Here is a 19,173-nt window from a genome sequence, read left to right as displayed (position 1 = left end):
TGTCTTCTAACTTGGATGGGTTTTTTTCTAAGATTCATGGTATTCTTAGAACCCTAAAATACATCTGGGAAGTATAACATTTGCACACACACTTGTAGGAAGCAGCAGCTGAATTTGAACTAATTTTGAATGCATACACATTCATAATTAGGTAGAATCCTACTTCCACCTTTGTTTTCACTCTGCACTCTTGTCTTCCCCAGAAGAGCAAGTATTGCCCTACCTGACCCCTCCACTGCGAATCCCATCAGCACAGAATAGAGCCAGAAGTCCCGGAAGAGCTTCTGCAACCGAGGTTTGGCTTCTTTGATGGGAGGCAACCTTCGGGTGAGCTGATATACCAAGGACAGAGGGAGAAAAGGAAGTTATTTGCTTGTAAGCCCTAAAACCTACAGATGTGAATTCAACCACAGATTCATTCTCCAAGAATCTGTCAGTCATTTTGGGTAGGAAAAGACACACTGAGCAGTGACCAACACCTCTTGATCAGTTCACTGGTAAATACTCACCCATTCGGCAAACACTTATTGAGTAGCTAATCTGCACCAGGCACCATGCCTGGGAGGTGAAAAGCCCCATTCCTGCAGAGGACTTGCTGCCTAGTTTGGAGGCAGGTGAGGAAATAATCACAGTGTGGCAGAGATCCTGGAGAAGGTGTCATGGGTCTCAATGTTACTATGCAAGGAACTCTTAGCCAGGCAGAGAAGAGAAAGCAGCCCATCCTGGGTAGGGCATGGAGGGCCTGGGGAGGCTGGAGCTCAGGTGAACAGTTGTGACTGAAGAGAAAGTGTGATCGTGAGAAATCTCATGGATCAAGGAGAAGTGGTTTTCATATCTTTTCTGGCAGCGCAACTTTTCCAAACAATAATCTTGGGCAGAATCCCAAGATGTAAAACAGGTATAGGCAGAGTTGCTTAGGTGCAGGAGTGAGAGGCTGAAGTCTCTGCATCCTTGCTCCACGTGGTGTCCCGCCCAGTATAAAGCAGGCAGTAGCTTGTAGTTATGCAAAAAACGTTAAATTTGTGCACAGCACCTCACCTATTGGACAAATTGGTCCTCACAGAACCCCCAGAGGACGTCAAGCCTCCTACGGTGATAATCAACCTACGATGAGGGGTCTCTGCAACACAAACATTCATGAGTGCCAAGTATGGGCCAGGGTCACGGGGTAGGACACATGATGATACCATTGCTGGCAGGGGTGGGGGATCACAGAGAGAGATAGGCACCTGAACCCATGACTGGTAAGGACTATATAAACTGGTACACTATTTCCTGGAAAGCAATTTGGTAAAATGAATAAAAAATTCTAAATAATCCCATCATTTCACCAAAAATCTCCTCTCTAGCAATGTATCCAAAAAAAATCTGAGTTAGGCACAAAAATGTTGTAAGATATGTTAGAACAGAAAAATAAATAAGGGCACCTGGGTAGCTTAGTTAAGTGTCTAACTCTTGACTTCAGTTCAGGTCATTATTTTACAGTTCTTGGGTTCAAACCCCAAGTTGGGGACTGTCAGCACAGAGCCTGTTTGGATTCTCTCTTTCTCTCCCCCCCATCCCTCCCCCTGCTCATGCTCTCTCTCTCAAAATAGATAAACTTAAAAAAAAAAAAAAAAAGAGTTGGACGCTTAACTAAGTCACCCAGGCACCCCTGGATCCTGGATTTTAAAAAGCTATCAAAGAAAAATAAATAAATAGTAAATAAATAAATAAAAAGCTATCAAAGAAGTCATGGAGAAATCTGACTGGGATATGTCTGATATAAGAGAGGAGGATTGATTTTCCTAGATGTTAACAGTGGTGCAGAGTAGGGCAGAGACCCTTCCATTTAAGAGACAAAGCTCCAGCACCCAGGGCTGAAGTGTTATGACCTCTACAACTCCCTTTCAAATACCTCAGGAGATACCCTCAGGAGGCACGCACACAGGGAATTAAGCAGATAAGGCAAAATAGTAACTGTTTTATCTAGGATGCTGGTATATGGATGTCCATTATTCAATTCTTCCAATTGCTCTGTATATTTTTAAATTTCATAATAAAAAGTTGGTGGGGTACCTGAGTGGCTTAGCCAGTTGGTTAAGCATCCAACTCTTGATTTCAGCTCAGGACATGATCTCATGGTTCCTGAGTTTGAGCCCTGCATTGGGCTCTGTGCTGACAGTGCAGAGCCTGCTTGGGATTCTCTCTCTCCCTCCCTCTCTGCCCCTCCCCTGCTTGCTCTCTTTCTCTCTTTCCCTCTCTCGTAATAAATAAACTTAAAAAAAATTTAACAAAAAAAAGCTGTAAAACATATCTAACCATAAGGCAAGCCTTGTAACTAGAAAGAAAACAATGGAGTATGTGTGGCAGAAGGTACTGATTTACAGTGGGGGCCAAAACTATACACCTCCAATGGGGAACAGATCCAAAACTGTCAGAATTGTCAAGAAGGGCTGTCAACACTCAGTTACATGATCAGAAACCTAGATATGTAAGGGGCACCTCAGTCAGTTAAGCATCTGACTTTGGCTCAGATCATGGTCTCATGGTTTGTGGGTGTAAGCCCTGCTTCAAAATTCTCTCTCTCAGCCCCTCACTCACTCACACTATCTCTCTCAAATATAATAAGAATAAAAAAAGAAATCAAGCTATGTAAGAAACATTATTGATTAGTTTAAAATAATCTAAACAATATATACTCATAGAAAAGAAATTTCAGCAAAGAAGTACGTAGAGTGAAAAAGGAACACTTTCTACCTGCCTTCCGTGTCCAATGTTAAAAGCTGGCTGCATCTCCTTCCAGACCTTTCCTGTGAATAAACTATGTGTGGTGAAAGTGATAATAGCTAACATTTACTGAGCATTTACTGAGTGCCGGGTGCCATTCTCTGTGCTTTCCACACATTATTACCTCATTTAATTTTCACAGCAACCTTATACAGTAGGTATAACTACTGTTTCAGAGAGGAGAACACAGAGGGCAGGAGGTGGGATTCCTGTCAGAGTAGCCAGTTCAGCCTTGGTGAAGCCCAGAGCAGATGGTGTGAGCACAGCAGCCATGTGGTGGTCCAGAGAGACAACTTCCATGCAGAAAGAACAGCCAGTGCTAAAGCTCTGGCGGGGGCCAAGCTTAGTGTGTGAGAACAAGGTAGAGGTGGAGGGAGCTGGCCTGGAGCAGATTATTAGATCCCTGAAGATTCCAGACAGAGGTAATGGACACTCTGAGCCAGCGTAATGGTGCCCACACTGAAGTCCTAGTACTGAGTAGGAACGATGAAGATTCTGACAAAGCAACATGTGAGTAAAGCTAGTGAGTGCTAACCTAGACCCAAATCCAGCCACTCTTGCCAGGTCTTGAACACAATGGACAACCCTTTACATGCCACAAATTTCTCAAAATGAGTAACACACAGATGCCCTGCTATGGGCTCCTTAAGAGCACCTACAGAGTCCCCAGAGAGTTATGTTCTCCCTTTAGAGGGTCTCTGGGTGACAAACACACTCTCAGGTACCAAAATCAGGGAGCAGCACTCTGTGACAAGTTGGTCTTCTAGGCAATCCAGAACATTCCTATAATAACATTTTATTTATTTATTTATTTATTTGTTTGTTTATTTAGTGAGAGAGAGAGAGAGAGGGAGAGGGAGAGATGGCGGGGAGAGATGAGGGAGGGGGGAGAGATGGAGGGAGGGAGGAAGGGGGAGAGAGAGGGAGAGAGGGAGGGGGAGGGGGAGGGAGGGAGGGAGAGAGAGAGAGAGAGAGAGAGAGAGAGAGAGAAAATCTTAAGCAAGCTCCACACTCAGCATGGAGTGTGACGCAGGGCTCAATTCCACAACCCTGGGATCATGACCTGAGCTAAAACCAAGAGTCATATGCTCAACCAACTCAACCAATTGAGCCACCCAGGTACTCCAATGATGTTTTAGATTACAGAATTTAAAACTAATTTTATTTATTTATTTATTTATTTATTTATTTATTTATTAAAAAAAATTTTTTTAACGTTTTTATTTATTTTTGAGACAGGGAGAGACAGAACATGAACAGGGGAGGGTCAGAGAGAGGGAGACACAGAATCCGAAACAGGCTCCAGGCCCTGAGCTGTCAGCACAGAGCCCAACGTGGGGCTCGAACTCAGGGACCACAAGCTCATGACCTGAGCCAAAGTCGGCCGCTTAACCGACTGAGCCACCCAGGCGCCCCTAAAACTAATTTTAAAGAGTGATCCTAGCCCCACAGATCCCTGTGAATGCCTAGGACCCGAAGTTTGGGAAGCACTGTTTGGTAATACCCTATCTGTCCTGCAATGGACATGGGATCTGGGCTGCAAGCCTAGCACAGAACGCAGTGAGTGAACCCTGACTGAAGAAAGTTCGGTGCCAAGGTCTCCTTATGTTATAAATCACTAATCTCATTCCCTTCCTTCACTTTTCACAGAGGGACATGCTAATAGAAGCATGGGGACATGTGCCTAGTAGCCGCATTAGCCCTGGAGACCAGGGCCAGGTCAGACATGGAGATCATCCCAGTGGGCGAATTCAAAGCTAGAGGGCAGGCAGAGGGCCTCTGCTTTCAGGGGAACATTATAGCTACCCCCAATGCAACCAAGCCTCCAGAGCTCTGAAGAGTATGTCAATTATGTGGTGGCTTCAGCAAGGACTGTGTCCACAAGCACATTGACACAGTGACAAATCAGGCCTTCAAAACACCAGCTGCACCAGAACTGGGGCAGAGAAGTCAGAAGTCACTCAGCAGAGATCAAAGACACAGCCGAGGGGGTTTGTGCTGACAAAGCTAGTTGAATGGTGTTTGATTTGGGACATATTTACTTTGGAAAATACCCAATACCAGCCCAGCATCAAAGTTCACATTGAAACCCTGCTGGTGACCTTGGCTCATTTCATCTCTGCCACACTTCTCAGAAGCACAGAGGTGAGTTGGGTTTCTGACATTTCTGCTGATTATAAACTCTTATTTGCGGTGGTTAGAGATGGGTAACTGGTGCATTTCTCTATTAAACTACAAGTTCAAAAGCTTTCTACATCATCCTAAAAACGGAAAAATGTTTTTATTTTTTAGTCTGCCTATTGTAACATTCGTCAGTTACGTTTTTGAGACAATTGACAAAATTGGAACAGGAACCAGAATAAAGTATTGTGCCTATGTTAGATTATTTTAAATGGATAACTGTACTATGATGGTGCATGAAAATATCCTTGTCCTTAGGCACTTTTCCCTAAAATATTAGAATTTAAAGTGAGAGGGACGTACAAGTGACCTATTGTCAGAAAGTTCAGAAAAAAAAGAGTATACATGTGTGCCTGTGTGCACACCCATATACACACACACACACATGCATATACACGGAGAGAGCCATAAAGCAACTGTTCTAAAATACAAAAGCTGGTGAAATCTGGGTGTACAGGGATTGTTTTTTATGCTGATCTTTCAACTTCTGTAAGTTTGAAGTTATTCTAAAATGAAAGATTTTAAAAAAAAACTTTAGGCAGTTACTTCTCTCCCAACACATCTGCCCTCTTGGGGCCTGAAGACACACCCTGGAGGGACTAGGGTGTCCAGATGTTATGCTCTGATGCGTGATCAAAAAGGCTAAACCTGTTCCATACAATTGGCATGAGAAAGCGCCATATAAAGTTCCCAGAAAAGCAAACTTTTGAATGATTTACCTTTAAAAAATATTGCTTCTCTTCAAAGACAGTCATCTGGATTTAAACACAACTTAGTGATAGTTTTAAAGTGTCTTATATAATTCTTAATAAATGGCAAAATGACAGGAAGATGGGCCTTTTAGATCCTTAATTTAAAAAAAATTTTAATACTTATTTACTTTTGAGAGAGAGAGAGGCAGAGACAGAGACAGAATATGAGCCGGGGAGGGGAAGACAGAGAGGGAGACACAGAATCCGAAGCAGGCTCCAGGCTCTGAGCTGTCAGCACAAACACCGAAGCAGGGCTTGAACCCAGGAACCGTGAGATCATGACCTGAGCTGAAGTTGGACACTTAACCGACTGAGCCACCCAGGTGCCCCTTAGATCCTTAATTTTAATCCACAAACAATATCAAAGAGCTTTTCTCCTTCCTCTAATAAGGGAATAATGAACACTATTTTTGGCTTTTTATCAGATAATGCAGAAACAGGGTATAAGAAGCTTCCAAATATACTACATGAATACATGAAAAAAAACATGAATGTCTTCATCTCTGCCTCCTTATCTGGTCTCAGATTCCTTTTCCTGAACTCTTACTCATTCACGTTACTGTTGTTGTTTTTAACCTTGTTTTTATCTGAGAAGGATCCTTTTAAGTGCAGCCTAGAAAGGAGACTTTCATCACGTTGCTCACTTTCTTCTTTTTACAGTGTACTGCTATCAATATTCACGCCCAATTCTGTCTGGAAATTGGGCCCAGTTCTACCTGTAGCCAGACACATTAGAAGTTGTTTCCCGCAAGTGGGATAGGTGTGCAGCATGGTAGCCTCAGCTGGGTGCTGGTGGGGTGGGGGGGCGGTGTGGGGCAGGAAAAGACAGTGGACATTTTCGAAGTCAGAAACTGTGATTTGCCCTCTCCAAAATGTGTGATTCAAAAGTCTCTTGGTGGTGATTAGAACAGCATTTGAGCCGACTATTTTCACAGTACCATAGGGGAAGACCCAACCAAGGAGGGAGACTAGGGGGCAGAGAAACCAGTCCTGGTGCTTCCAGGCAAACAGGTGGAGGTTCCACTGCCACGTATAGTGACACAAGGCTCAGTATTCTGGTATGTAAAATGCTGGAAGGATGAAGTTAAGTTGCACAGATGAAGTTCCTTGTATAGCACCTGGCATTCAGCAGACACTCTATCAAGAGCCACTGCTGTCATCAACATGAACAAAACCAAGAGCATCCCAAGTGGGGTATCTGTATAGCTAGCCCCATTTCCAGGCCTAACAAGTCCAAATATTTATTTAACAGGTGTCAGTAACTCTTATCTGGCTTGGACTAGAAGCAGATATTCTGGTGATCAAATATCTACCTAATGGGAGATGGTTACACACACACACACACACACACACCCCAAACTTTACAAGACACAATTCTTCCATCTGGTCTCTTCAGAAGTGATGCTGGGATCACGTGTGATGGTGTAGCATTAAAAATGCCTGCTGTTGCTGTCCCAGAGAAACACAGAAGCATCAAATGATAGTTCATCTACCCAGGATGAAATTATTACACAGGAAGTAAGCAAGAGAAAGGTAAAGCCATTGGTAGGTAAAACTGATTTGACAAATCAAGGCACAAGGGACAAGGCAAGGGATGGGTAGATAAAGACAGGCTTACTTACCACAGCATATATATTAAAAATTTACCTGGTTGATTTCAATAAAGGGACTGCCCCTCAGGCCTTTTAGTAAGAGCTGACATTACCCTAACACAGACCTTCTAAGTCTGGTAAGATTATTTCTAATTCAATGCTAGAAGCAGTTAAGTAAGAAAGTTTTAGTAGTTCTCCTGCTAGCAGTGGGAGCCAAGTAACAGATGCAAAGAAGACAGCACATCTGCGGTAAGCCATATAACCTCACAGCTTCTGGGGCTCCAGGGGAAAGACGAGCCACCAGTCACCTTTCATTAGGCACCCAGAGGATCACTACATTACGACAAATTCCAAATCTTATGCAAATTACACAACCCCAAAATAATGACACAAATTTCACATTATCTTTAGGATATCTGTTTTCAGAAAAGCCTGGCCCGCATACATTTTGCAACATCTCCACTCAGGCTCCACCTCTTGGTGAAGCTTGGTGAAGCTCTCCTGGCACCCTGCTCCTACCACAGGAAGCAGAGCCGCACCGCAGCTCTGCACCCCTACCTGCTTTGGTAGTGTCCTTATGAGAGCCCCGTGCTTTATTGCACATCTGCTCCCCATCAGGCGGGCAGAACCCCTTGGTGGGGGAGACCTTTGTGCCTCCCGTGCCTAAAATATGTTGTTTGGAAACAGGAGACAAAGTTTAGTGAATGAATGAAAAAGAAACTCCCTGGGAATGCTAAGCCCCCAGGATTCTATATGGATTTAGTTTTGCAAACCTTAAAGAAGGGATTCTCAAGTAGGGTCCACAGATCCTTCAGGCAGGTTTATGAAACCACACAAAATATTAGTTACCTGTTTATCTTCACCAGCTTCTCTTAAAGTTCATGATCCTAAAATAGTTAAACACTCTGACTCCCAGGGCACCTTCCTGGGTCAAAACCCAGATGACTGCTTGTCATCTGAGCAGTGTGGTAGCAGGTCCATGAGGCCACCTCTCACCATGTCATTGGTTTTCTCTCCCAGCTTTAGCTCTGCCAAAATGAAATGCCCATTCCAACCCCTCATCATTTCTCTCATCCTAACGTCTATATGTGGGAGCAACAGCCTGGTTGGTCAGCTTGAGAAAGGAGGGGAAGATTCTACATCCGCAGACCCCCAATGGGGGCAGTTAAATAGCAAAAACCTGAGCATGCCCCTTCTCCCTGCTGACTTCCACAAGGAAAATACGGTCACCAACGACTGGATCCCAGAGGGGGAGGAGGATGAGGACTATCTGGACCTGGAGAAGATATTCAGTGAAGATGATGACTATATTGACATCATCGATGCGGTTTCGCCAACCGATTCAGAGGCTGGCGAAGGGAACATCCTCCAGCTCTTCCAAGGCAAGAGCCGAATCCAGCGTCTCAACATCCTCAATGCAAAGTTCGCTTTCAACCTTTACAGAGCACTGAAGGAGAAGGTGCGTCCTTCCGACAACATCTTTATAGCCCCAGTGGGCATTTCCACCGCCATGGGTATGATTTCCTTTGGCCTGCAGGGGGAGACCTATGAACAAGTGCACTCGATTTTGCATTTTAAAGACTTTGTCAATGCCAGCAGCAAGTATGAGATCATGACCATTCACAATCTCTTCCGTAAGCTGACTCATCGCCTCTTCAGGAGGAATTTTGGGTACACACTGCGGTCGGTCAATGATCTTTATGTACAGAAGCAATTTCCAATCCTGGATGACTTCAAAAGGAAAGTAAAAGAGTACTACTTTGCGGAGGCCCAGGAGGCTAACTTCTCAGACCCTGCCTTCATATCGAAAACCAATAACCACATTCTGAAGCTCACCAAGGGTCTCATAAAAGACGCTCTGGAAAATATAGACCCAGCTACTCAGATAATGATTCTAAACTGCATCTACTTTAAAGGTAAGAATAGCTGGGGCACCTGGGTGACTCAGTCAGTTAAGCATCCGACTTTGACTCAGGTTAGAATCTCATGGTTTGTGGGTTTGAGCCCTACGTTGGGCTCTATGCTGACAGCTCAGAGCCTGGAGCCTGCTTCCGCATGTGCTCTCTCTCTCTCAAAAATAAATAAACATTAAAAAAAGAAAAATTTAAAGGTAAGAATACCTTAAGTTTCTCAAAACAAATTCGCAACATACTTTTAGTGCACAGATGGACTGAACATCAAGAACTATATTCTAGAGGCTCCTGAGTGGCTCAGTCAGTGGAGTGTCTGACTTCAGCTCAGATCATGGTCTCATTGTTCGTGGGTTCAAGCCCCACATTGAGCTCCATGCTGACAGCGTGGAGCCTGCTTGGATTCTCTCTCTCTTCCCCCCTCTCTGCCCCTCTCCCATTCATGCTCGTTCACTCTCTCTCAAAATAAATAAACTATACAAAGTATTTTAAAAAAATGTTCTAGCTCTGATTTATCCAGGAAACCAAGACACAGGTTAGCTCACAGGGAAGATGAGGATGGGGTGATGGTGGCAGCTGACACTGAGCCCTAACTCTGTGCTTTATGCTCACTGAATCTCCACCAAAACCTTGTTATTAGTGTTGCATGTTACAGATGGAGCCACTAAGGCACAGAGAAGTAAAATGAGGCTCCCAGGGCACACAGTCAATTAAGGGCAGAGCCAAGGTTGTCCCAGGTTGCTTTGTTAAATTGGAAGAAAAAATGGAAAACCTTTTTAGAATTTGGCCAGCCTAGATTTGAGGGGTTTTGGCGTGTTTTTTTTTTCATCTCCTTCCCCAATTATTGGTAAGCAGGAATATGGACAAGAGGCTGAAGACAGATGTCTGAAAACTGTTCAGCTTGACTAACTGACATGAACACCTGCAACTCCTTTTTGGGATACTTATGCACTAATGGGCAGGAGGGGGCGGGGAAATATACTATTATTTCTAGACCAACTGTTCTGCGCCAGGCAAGAAAGGAGGACATTCCCCAACCCCACACCACTATGCACATAGGACCCTTGGGATCCTAGAAATAAATTGGCAATGGACTTGTAAAACCCAAACCTCTTTCATAGTGCCCTCACTGGGACCTGAACCAGAAGAAACCTCTACCCCACTCTACAAGCCTAGACAGCCAGAGGGCAGACGCAAGGAATGAGTCTATATCTCAACGACTCATGGTGACACACAATCACTCTCCTCTCTGCCACCAAGAACTGGCAGGCACCAGCCAGAGTCAGTCCCCCAGGCCTGGGAGGCCACACTTCTTCGCTACTTAGCTCCAGTGTTGGTTATAGCAGCCCAGGGAGGTGAAGGACAGGAGACCTCTCTTGGCTGCTGCTCTGAGGTGGTGGGGCTGCTGAAGGTAAGCCGAGACCTCCTCACAGCTGTGTCAGGTAGGCATTCTGCCAGATGGGCAAAGTAGGGCTGAAGCAGCCAAGACCACAGGAGGGACATGGAGGCTGAGCCAGGTCCCTGGGCTTCCCCCCAAATGCCAGGCACACCGCTGGCCTTGTGGTGGGTAGATCAAAGGCTGAGGCTCTAGCAGTTTTGTGACAGACACACACACACATATGAACTATATATACAGTGAACACATACATATAATTTTTATTACTGGCTGTAAGTATGTCTTTTGGAAGTGAGAAAAGTGGAGTGTAAGCCCTGGCCTCACCACTCCCTATTCATGTAGCCTCAGGAAAGTCATTCAATGTCTCTGCGACTCAGTTTCCTCACCTTTATCACAGAGATGATAACATCTACTCTAACAGGGCTGTGTGCAGTGCTAGCCCAGTATGTGGAATGTGGCAGGAGTTTAATGAACTTGAATGAGTAAAACTGCAGATGTCAATGTCATATAATATATTAAGTAGGTATGATATTGCTAGTGATGTTTACTCTGCTTCTATGGGCAACTAACCTATGTTTAGGAATGGCTTTAGAACAGCCAGTGTAAGTTACTTGGGCAGCATCAAGGCCCTCAGTCTTACTGGTCTGTGGGGCACCCTGGACACGAATGCCTATGCATTAGGCTAGCTGGATGATTGGGAATAGACAGAGACACACAGCAGCAAGCCACTCGTGCCAGCATGGGCTTCAGAAATAACTAGGACAGTCAGTTTATGACCTCCTGCACACAGTGACCAGTGTAATGCCAAAGGGCAAAAGTGGCAAATATATGTGCGTCCTTTTCCCTTCATGTTGGATAGTCACTTAATTTAGTGTTGGAACCAGAGGGATGAAATGCTAATAGGAATTAGTCTTTCATTGATGCTTATCAAAAGAAAGGAAGGTCTAGAGGTGTATTTTATTTTATTTTATTTTATTTTGAGAGAAAGAGAGTGTGTGTGGGAGTGGGGGAGGGGCAGAGGGATAGAGGGAGAGAGAGAATCTTGGGCTCCGCACCCAGCTCAGATCTAACACAGAGCTCAAAGTCATGACCGTGAGATCATGACCTGAGCCAAAATCAAGAGTCGGACACTTAACTGACTGAGCCACCCAGACGTCCCTAGAAGTGTAATTTTAATCACCAGCTTCTAAATCTGTTACTAATTTGATTTTTAATTACAAATGCTATAACCACATTGCAAAGCCAATAAAAACAGAGGTTGGGCCTCAGGAGGAAGTCAGAAGAATCCTAGGAGACATGTGACAGCTCCAGCAGAAGGGTAGTGACATCCGTGGTTGCAACAACCTGGGGGCAGGGGGAAGCACCCCTGGCATCTCAGGGGCAAAGGTCAAGGATGCTGCTAAACACCCTACAAGGCAGGACAGCCCCCACAACAGAGAACTGCCCAAATGTCAACAGTGCCGAGGCCGAGAAGCCTGGGGCAGAGGCCCGCACAGGGAGAAGGAAACCTAGCTCCCATCACAGGCAGGCAGTTTAAACCTCCTCCTAAAGAACCTCCAGCTTACCTCATCCCAGCAGTTCTAACTACCAACTGGAAACCTAGAACAAGTTACTTAGCCTCTTTGTGCCTCTGCTTCCTTGTCTGTAAAACAGGGCTAATAATAAAAAGCATGCACCTCATATGGTTGCTAGGAGGAAGGAATGAGTGATCCAGGAGAGATGCTTAGGGGAACGCAGGCACACTGCCAGTTCTCCATTGTCAGTCAGCAGTCATTAGTAGCTACCAGCACCTTAGAGCTAAAAGAGAGGCGTGCTTATTCCTGGATACAGTGTTACACCGGAATCTTTTTTTTTTTTTTTTTTAGTTTATTTATTTATTTTGAGAGAATAAGAGAGAGAGTGTGTGTGTGCAAACGAGGAAGGGGGGCAAAGAGAGAGAGGGAGACAAAGAATCCCTGGCACGCTCTGTGCTATTAGCATAGAGCCTGACCTGGGGCTTGATCTAACAAACCATGAGATCATGACCTGAATGGAAATCAAGAGTCGGATGCTTAACCAACTGAGCTATGTAGACACCCCACACCCAAATCTGATGTGAAGATCTGATGGCATCATCAGTGTGTGCAGCTAGTCCCTATGGAATCGCAGAGTGGAAAGGATGAAAGCCATCAAACTAGAGCTGTCATGAGAAAAAAGCTACTCTTTTTATAGATCAACAACAAGCAGAGGTCCAGGCATGTTAGGCATCTTGCTAGAGTCAAACAACTAGTTAGTGCCTGCATCTACACCAGAATTCATTCCAGTCTATTTCTCTACCATTATCACGCTTCCTACAAGTATGTCAGCATTCTTGGAATCATTTAGAACAATGGTCCTCAAAGAGTGGTCTCTGGACCAGGAGCATCAGCATCACCTGGGAACTTGTTAGAAATCCAAGTTCTTGGCTCAAATCAGACCTACAGAACCAGGGACACTGGGGGTGGGCCCTGTAGCCAGAACAAGTCCTTCAGGTGTTTCTGTTGCACACTTACATGTGTGGACTACTGCTTTAAAATAACATTTTAATAAAAGCCTTGTTCTTGTTGACTTTACAGGATCCTGGGTGAATAAATTCCCAGTAGAAATGACACACAACCACAACTTCCGACTCAATGAACGAGAAGTAGTCAAAGTTTCCATGATGCAGACCAAGGGGAACTTTCTGGCCGCAAATGACCAGGAGCTGGACTGTGATGTCCTGCGGCTGGAATATGTGGGGGGCATCAGCATGCTAATTGTGGTCCCTCACAAGCTGTCTGGGATGAAGACCCTTGAGACACAGCTGACACCACAGGCGGTGGAGAGATGGCAGAAAAGCATGACAAACAGGTACTTTAAGTTGAATGTTCTTTTGATCTCTGGGAGGCTGGGAGAGCCCAGGAATACTGGGAACTTTGGTCATTTTAAGAAGGAAGCTGTGTGCACAAAAAAAACAAGAACTGTTACACTGGGTCACTCTTGTTAATTCAGACCAAATTTCCTGCTCAGTGAGAAGTAATCAGAAAGTATCTGTGAGAAACACATCTGCCTTCCCTATGACAATTTCAGAAGTGAGGGGCAGGTGACTTTGTGCCAGTATGGAAACAATCCTGGCTCTGCCATCTAGTTGCTCTGTGGCTGTGAGCCCTGGCTTTGTCATCCGTAAAGGTAGCATGATTCCATGATTTCCCAGGGTCACAGAGAGAAATAAATAGAAATGTAATATTGAGCATCCCTCACAGCGCCTGGTGCCTGAGAGGTGTTCAACAAAGATGAGCTTTCCCTTTCCTGAGCAGGAAATCCTGTGGTCCTTGTAGCCTATTAAAGACATGTCATTCATGATTTTCCTCTTACTATTTATTACTCTATAGACAAAACTACAGGTTTTAAATATTTACTATGACTATTAGAGGATCATGGCAGAAAGAATAAAAAAGTTGTTTTTCTGCTTTACTTAATACTGGCTAGGCCCATATTAAGATATGAATTTGGTTCAGATTTCCTTTTGGGACAAAAATACAAAGAAATGAGGGATGCCTGGGTGGCTCAGTCAGTTGAGCATCTGACTCTTGATTTCGGCTCAGGTCATGATGCCAGAGTCATGGGATTGAGCCCCATGTTGGGCTCTGAGCTCAGCATATGGCCTGCTTGAGATCCTCTCTCTCTCTCTCTCTCTCTCTCTCTCTCTCAAAAAGAAAACAAAAAAAAAGTCCCTCTTGTGCCTGCATCCTTCTTAACCTCACTGCCATGACCTCCTACCCTGAGGCAGGAAGGCCTAACCAGCCTGTCCATTCCATTCCTCAAGCCACCCTGCACTGGCCTCCAAACAGCATTCCCAAAACACCCTCCCACTCCACCTCCTCTTCTCATAAGCTCTCTGTGGGCCCCCTGCCCATGGGATGTGGCCTAGCTTCTTGGCTAGGCCCAAAGACACAGCCCCCATCTGACCTGCTCCAGCCCTCCTCCTCTTTCCTCCCCACCTGCCAAGTGCCCCATTGTACCCCAACCATACCACAGCCTTAAGCTCCCTCCAGGCTTTGCTCATACCATCTCTCAAGCTGTGGGCAGCCTCCAGGCCACAGGAATATCCCTCCTCCCTATCCCCTGTTGGATGGCTCCAGTACTTAGATCTATTCTAGTTGTTCAGACATTATCATACCACCTTTACAATTCTGTTGCTTCACACATGTGAGTACTGGCTTGGCAAAAGGGAAGCAAACTCTTGAAAAGGGGGACCATGCCTGATGTCCTCTTTATCTCCTTCATGTGCTGGACTTGGCCCTATGGGCACTAGAGTTGCTGTTTATCAATAAGGACTGAGAACATTTAGCACTGTCTGGCAAATGAAGGCTTCTTTTTTCAGTACACTGACCAGATATTTAATTGCTTACTTAACGAAATAAGAAATGCCTAAAATCAAGGACCCAAACAAGAGAATTATTTTAGATACCCTCAAACCATAAACCAGTAACCATTCTGCTGCTGGCCAGGAAGGCAGGATGTGAATTCCACAGTATGGAGGAAATGACTGCACAGTACTAACCATATCTCCATTTTAAGGAACTGGAATCATAATGGATGGTCTCTCTCAAATCCTCAACTGACAGTACTAGGATGTGAATTTTAAGAAGTGCTGCATTAATTCTGTGGTAAAAGCAACCTGGGGTTGGTGGGAGAAAGGTAGGTTGTGGACATCTGAGGGAAAGACATGATTCTTGTATAACTTGTGGTTCAATAAAACTGGGCCCCCTTTCCTTCTCTGATCAGAACTCGAGAGGTGCTTCTGCCTAAATTCAAGCTGGAGAAGAACTACAACCTGGTGGAGGCCCTGAAGTCAATGGGGGTCACAGCACTGTTTGACAAAGACAGCAATATGGCAGGAATCTCAGACCACAGGATCACCATAGATCTGGTAATCTCTCCCCTTGTCCACCCTCTGCACCTGACCCCAGGATCTTCCCCCAGCAAAGCCTCTCTCCTGCCTCACATGACTTCACAGCTCAGGGGTGCTGGGTCTGCTCTCCCTGGGTCTGTCAGGCACCGAGTGGGCAGGGTAGTCTGTTTTAGGGAGCACCATGGTAGCCCCCATCCCCACTGACAGCAGAAAGAGATGGGGTGTGTGCTCCAATCTGTGAAATACCTACACCCAGCTGAATCATGAAAGGCTCATTAAATACATGCAGAGACACTGCATGACCTGCATGCTGAACTTAACACAACCACAAACACTTCACACAAAAAAAGAGAGAATACCAGTCCAAACAACATGCAGATCGAGGCCCAACCCTTCTGGCAATGCACCTAGAGCTGCTCTCTTGCTGGCAGACCACTCATACTGTCACCACTATGAGCGACTGTAATGTTGGAGTTTAAAGATACACACTGTTTAGGGGCGCCTGGGTGGCTCAGTTGGTTAAATGTCTGACTTTGGCTCAGGTCATGATCTCATGGTTTGTGAGTTTGAGCCACATATCAGGGTCTGTGCTGGCAGCTCAGAGCCTGGAGCCTGCTTCGTATTCTGTGTCTCCCTTTCTCTCAGTCCCTCTCCCACTCACAATTTGTCTCTCAATCTTGCAAAAATAAACATTAAAAAAAAAAAGATACACAGTTTACACAACACAGCTTCTGAGCACAATTACTGCACCTGGAAGGAGGTGAGCAAGACCTTCAAGGGTCCTTCTGACCAGCTGTGGTTTGGACCTTGTATGTGGTCTTTCCACCCTGAATGAAAGGAGACTCCACTCTATTCTCTATCCCTCCCTCTGTGTGCCCACTGATGGGATCTGACAACTTTCCTTTTCATTTTCAAACAGTTCAAGCACCAAGGTACCATCATGGTGAATGAAGAGGGCACCCAAGCTGCCGCCGTGACCACTGTGGGGTTCATGCCACTGTCTACCCAAGTCCGTTTCACTGTCGACCGCCCCTTTCTGTTCCTCATCTATGAGCACCGCACCAGCTGCCTACTCTTCATGGGGAGAGTTGCCAACCCCACCAAGTCCTAAAGGTGGAGGTCTGGGCACTTCAAGTGTTTTGGGGCCACTCTGTAATTCTGGTTCCATTCTAACAATGAGAACGGAGATGTTTTGCCATCATGGCTTTCATGGTTTATGCTACCATTCTGAAATCGAGGCCCATAGGAGACAAGAAATTTACAAACGACCAAGAAGCTCACTGGAATCAGTTCAGTACAGTGAATAATGCCAGCAGTTCATAGAAGTTAATGTACCTGTGACATGTCAGCTGTTACCTAGAGGGTGTCAACAACATACAGATGGGTTTACTCCCTCCTCCTCAGTGCAAACCTGTGGAGGTCCTGCCTGCACACCTCCTTCCCCTGCAGTCCCCGTCCTTGAGCATTTGGCTCTATTACTCAAATTACCAGCGCTCCTCATCTGAGCACAGAACACAGAAATGAGCTGCAGGACTAATTTCTCACCTCTCCCAAGGCTGGTGCCTAGGACAGAAGCAACCTCATGACATTTAAGGGGTGCCCTGGGTGTTAGCGCTTCATTCTCTCAAGGTTCAACCTTCCGAATTGATGCTAAATGTCATCTATACTTCTGCTATCACCTCACTGCTGCCCAGAAGACAGCATGTACACATGGCCATGCTTCCTACCTTAGCGATAAATAAATATTGCCACTTTTACTGTGTCTGTTATAATTCTCTATTTTTTCTCTATTGAGGCTCAAATAACTAAGAAAAGCCAAATTCAAAACAGCTGACATCCCTAGGAATGACAGAGGTTGACAATAAGCAACTTGAGTTCTTCACAGTGACTTATGTGCTACACATGGGGCATGTTCCTCAGAATCAGGATGTGGTGAGTGAGGGGGCAAAGATGTTGTGGATGGGGCTTTGTGGAAATTCCTGAAATGCTAGTCTTTAAGTGGGGCACATGCTTCAGCTTTATCCCTGGACACAGGGAGACCGTCAGACAACTTCCTATAGTAGGTCTGGTTTGAGAAAACAGGTGGCATCTGAGGAATATGTTTCCAGATCCTTCGTTACTTGGATAAGACGAGTGGAATCCAAAAAGGCTGCTCAGAATTCAAGAGTGGGGGCACCTCTGCAGTCTGGGGATTATGGGCAGTGACAGGGAGAGCATCCCAAGTGCTGTGTGGCTAACTCTGACCCCCACAGCCCTGCAGGAGAGTTTTTCTCTTCCCTTTTCTGCAGAGGAGGAAGACCAGGGTTTGAGCACAGGTTGGTTTGATTCCAGGGTCACCCGTGGAGTCTTGTCATAGAGGGTTTTAGACCCAGTGAGACCAATTCCAGTTATGGGGCAGCAAAAGCAGAGCACCTCATGCTCCCTGTGGTAGGGGGCGCTGTGATGGGTGTGCAGGCAGGTTATCACTGAGTCCTCATACCAGCTCTAGGGGTTCAAGCTGTTACCATCTTCTTTTGGCAGCTGAAGAAACAATTAAAGATCACAGAGGAAACATGATCTGTCCCAGGCCCTCCTGTTAACTCTTAATACACCTCCCTACCTGCTTCCTTCCCAGCTTCCTGCACCAGAGCCTCCACCTCCCGTATTTACTGACCAGTGCAGGACTGAGGCTATGTCTTTCCCTATCACAGTCTCCTGTGCTCTTGGGAAGCCCTGAGCTTGCTGACACCCCACTCCTTGAATTCCTTCTCCAATTCACTTCCACACAGTCCTTTCAGGAAATGCTTGCCCTGCATTTTTTTTTCTGCTGGTTCCTCGTGCCCCTCCCATTCCTAAATGTGGCTCTCTCAAAAACTCTGCCTGTAGCCCTTTGCCATGCCTGTCCCCTACCCAAAAGGCAGCCGTCTCCCTTCCAATGTGACCTGTCCCACTTCTGCTGGAGCCAGCCCTCCTCTGTGACCTGGCCCAGGTCAAGGCCCTCCAACCTCCATGCTTTTCATTCACCTACATCCACTCAGAATGCACTCAGACCCCCTTTTTCAGAAACTAGCTGATCCAGGTTTTAAGGCCATAGAGTATTAATTCAAAGCACAGACTCTGGGCCAGGCTGCCTGGGTCCCAACCCTGGCTCTGACAATTAGCAGCTGTGGGACGCTGAGGCAAGTTCTGTGCCTCAGTTTCCCTACCTGTAAAATAGGGATAATAACAGCACCTACTTCGCAGCATTGTTATAAAAATTAAGGGAGTTAATGCTTGGAAGGGGTTTACATGAGAGTTTGGTGCTTAGCAAGAGTTAGGTAAGGCCTTCTTATTACTATCTTTGATGAGAAAGTACCTAGCCCAGGGGTTCCTAACTGGGGGTCCTTGGGTGGGTTTCTCCCACTCAACTTCCTGAGATTAAATGGAAAATCTTGTGAAGAAATGCCTTTCTATGGAAAGAGAGGGCAAGGCTTTCAAAGGAGTCCATGACCTAAAATCTGTCAGTTCACAAACCTAATTTTACAGGCACTGAGAGAATAAATAACTTGCCCAAGGCTACAAAAATGACTAGTGGCACAGGTAAACTAACTCTCAGTGAAGTGCACAAATGTTTTCTGAGCAGGAAGCATATCTTATCAAATCACTGGTTTATGACAGTGGGGCACACAGGACTCTAAGCATT

At 45.5% G+C, this 19,173-nt stretch overlaps 2 protein-coding genes across 3 annotated transcripts in view; one reads left to right on the top strand and one right to left on the bottom strand.

Moving 5' to 3' along the window:
• Window positions 1-19,173, bottom strand: part of PI4KA (phosphatidylinositol 4-kinase alpha) — a 113,818-nt gene that overhangs the window by 49,216 nt on the left and 45,429 nt on the right. For both annotated transcript variants that reach the window (XM_043558196.1, XM_043558197.1), the window contains exon 20: window positions 224-332. In XM_043558196.1, the coding sequence (XP_043414131.1) occupies window positions 224-332 (109 nt within the window). The remainder of the gene's footprint in view (window positions 1-223; window positions 333-19,173) is intronic.
• Window positions 4,798-17,274, top strand: SERPIND1 (serpin family D member 1). Its single transcript, XM_043558198.1, has 5 exons — window positions 4,798-4,914; window positions 8,315-9,210; window positions 13,195-13,468; window positions 15,386-15,530; window positions 16,432-17,274. Exons 2-5 carry the CDS (start codon window positions 8,331-8,333, stop codon window positions 16,621-16,623), a joined length of 1,491 nt encoding a protein of 496 aa, XP_043414133.1. The 5' UTR covers window positions 4,798-4,914; window positions 8,315-8,330; the 3' UTR covers window positions 16,624-17,274.

This window comes from Prionailurus bengalensis, chromosome D3 (genome assembly GCF_016509475.1).
Source record: "Prionailurus bengalensis isolate Pbe53 chromosome D3, Fcat_Pben_1.1_paternal_pri, whole genome shotgun sequence".
Taxonomy (NCBI): Eukaryota; Metazoa; Chordata; class Mammalia; order Carnivora; family Felidae; genus Prionailurus; species Prionailurus bengalensis.
The sequence above is the reverse complement of the archived record's forward strand: the minus strand, read 5'-3'. Positions and strand labels throughout refer to the sequence as shown.

Bases quoted from the DNA above. Each gene is read 5' to 3' on its own strand.
- SERPIND1 (XM_043558198.1), top strand. From the start codon at position 8,331: ATGAAATGCCCATTCCAACCCCTCATCATTTCTCTCATCCTAACGTCT. The intron at 9,211-13,194 runs GTAAGAATAGCT...TTGACTTTACAG, and splicing joins AAACTGCATCTACTTTAAAG to GATCCTGGGTGAATAAATTC. The intron at 13,469-15,385 runs GTACTTTAAGTT...TTCTCTGATCAG, and splicing joins CAGAAAAGCATGACAAACAG to AACTCGAGAGGTGCTTCTGC.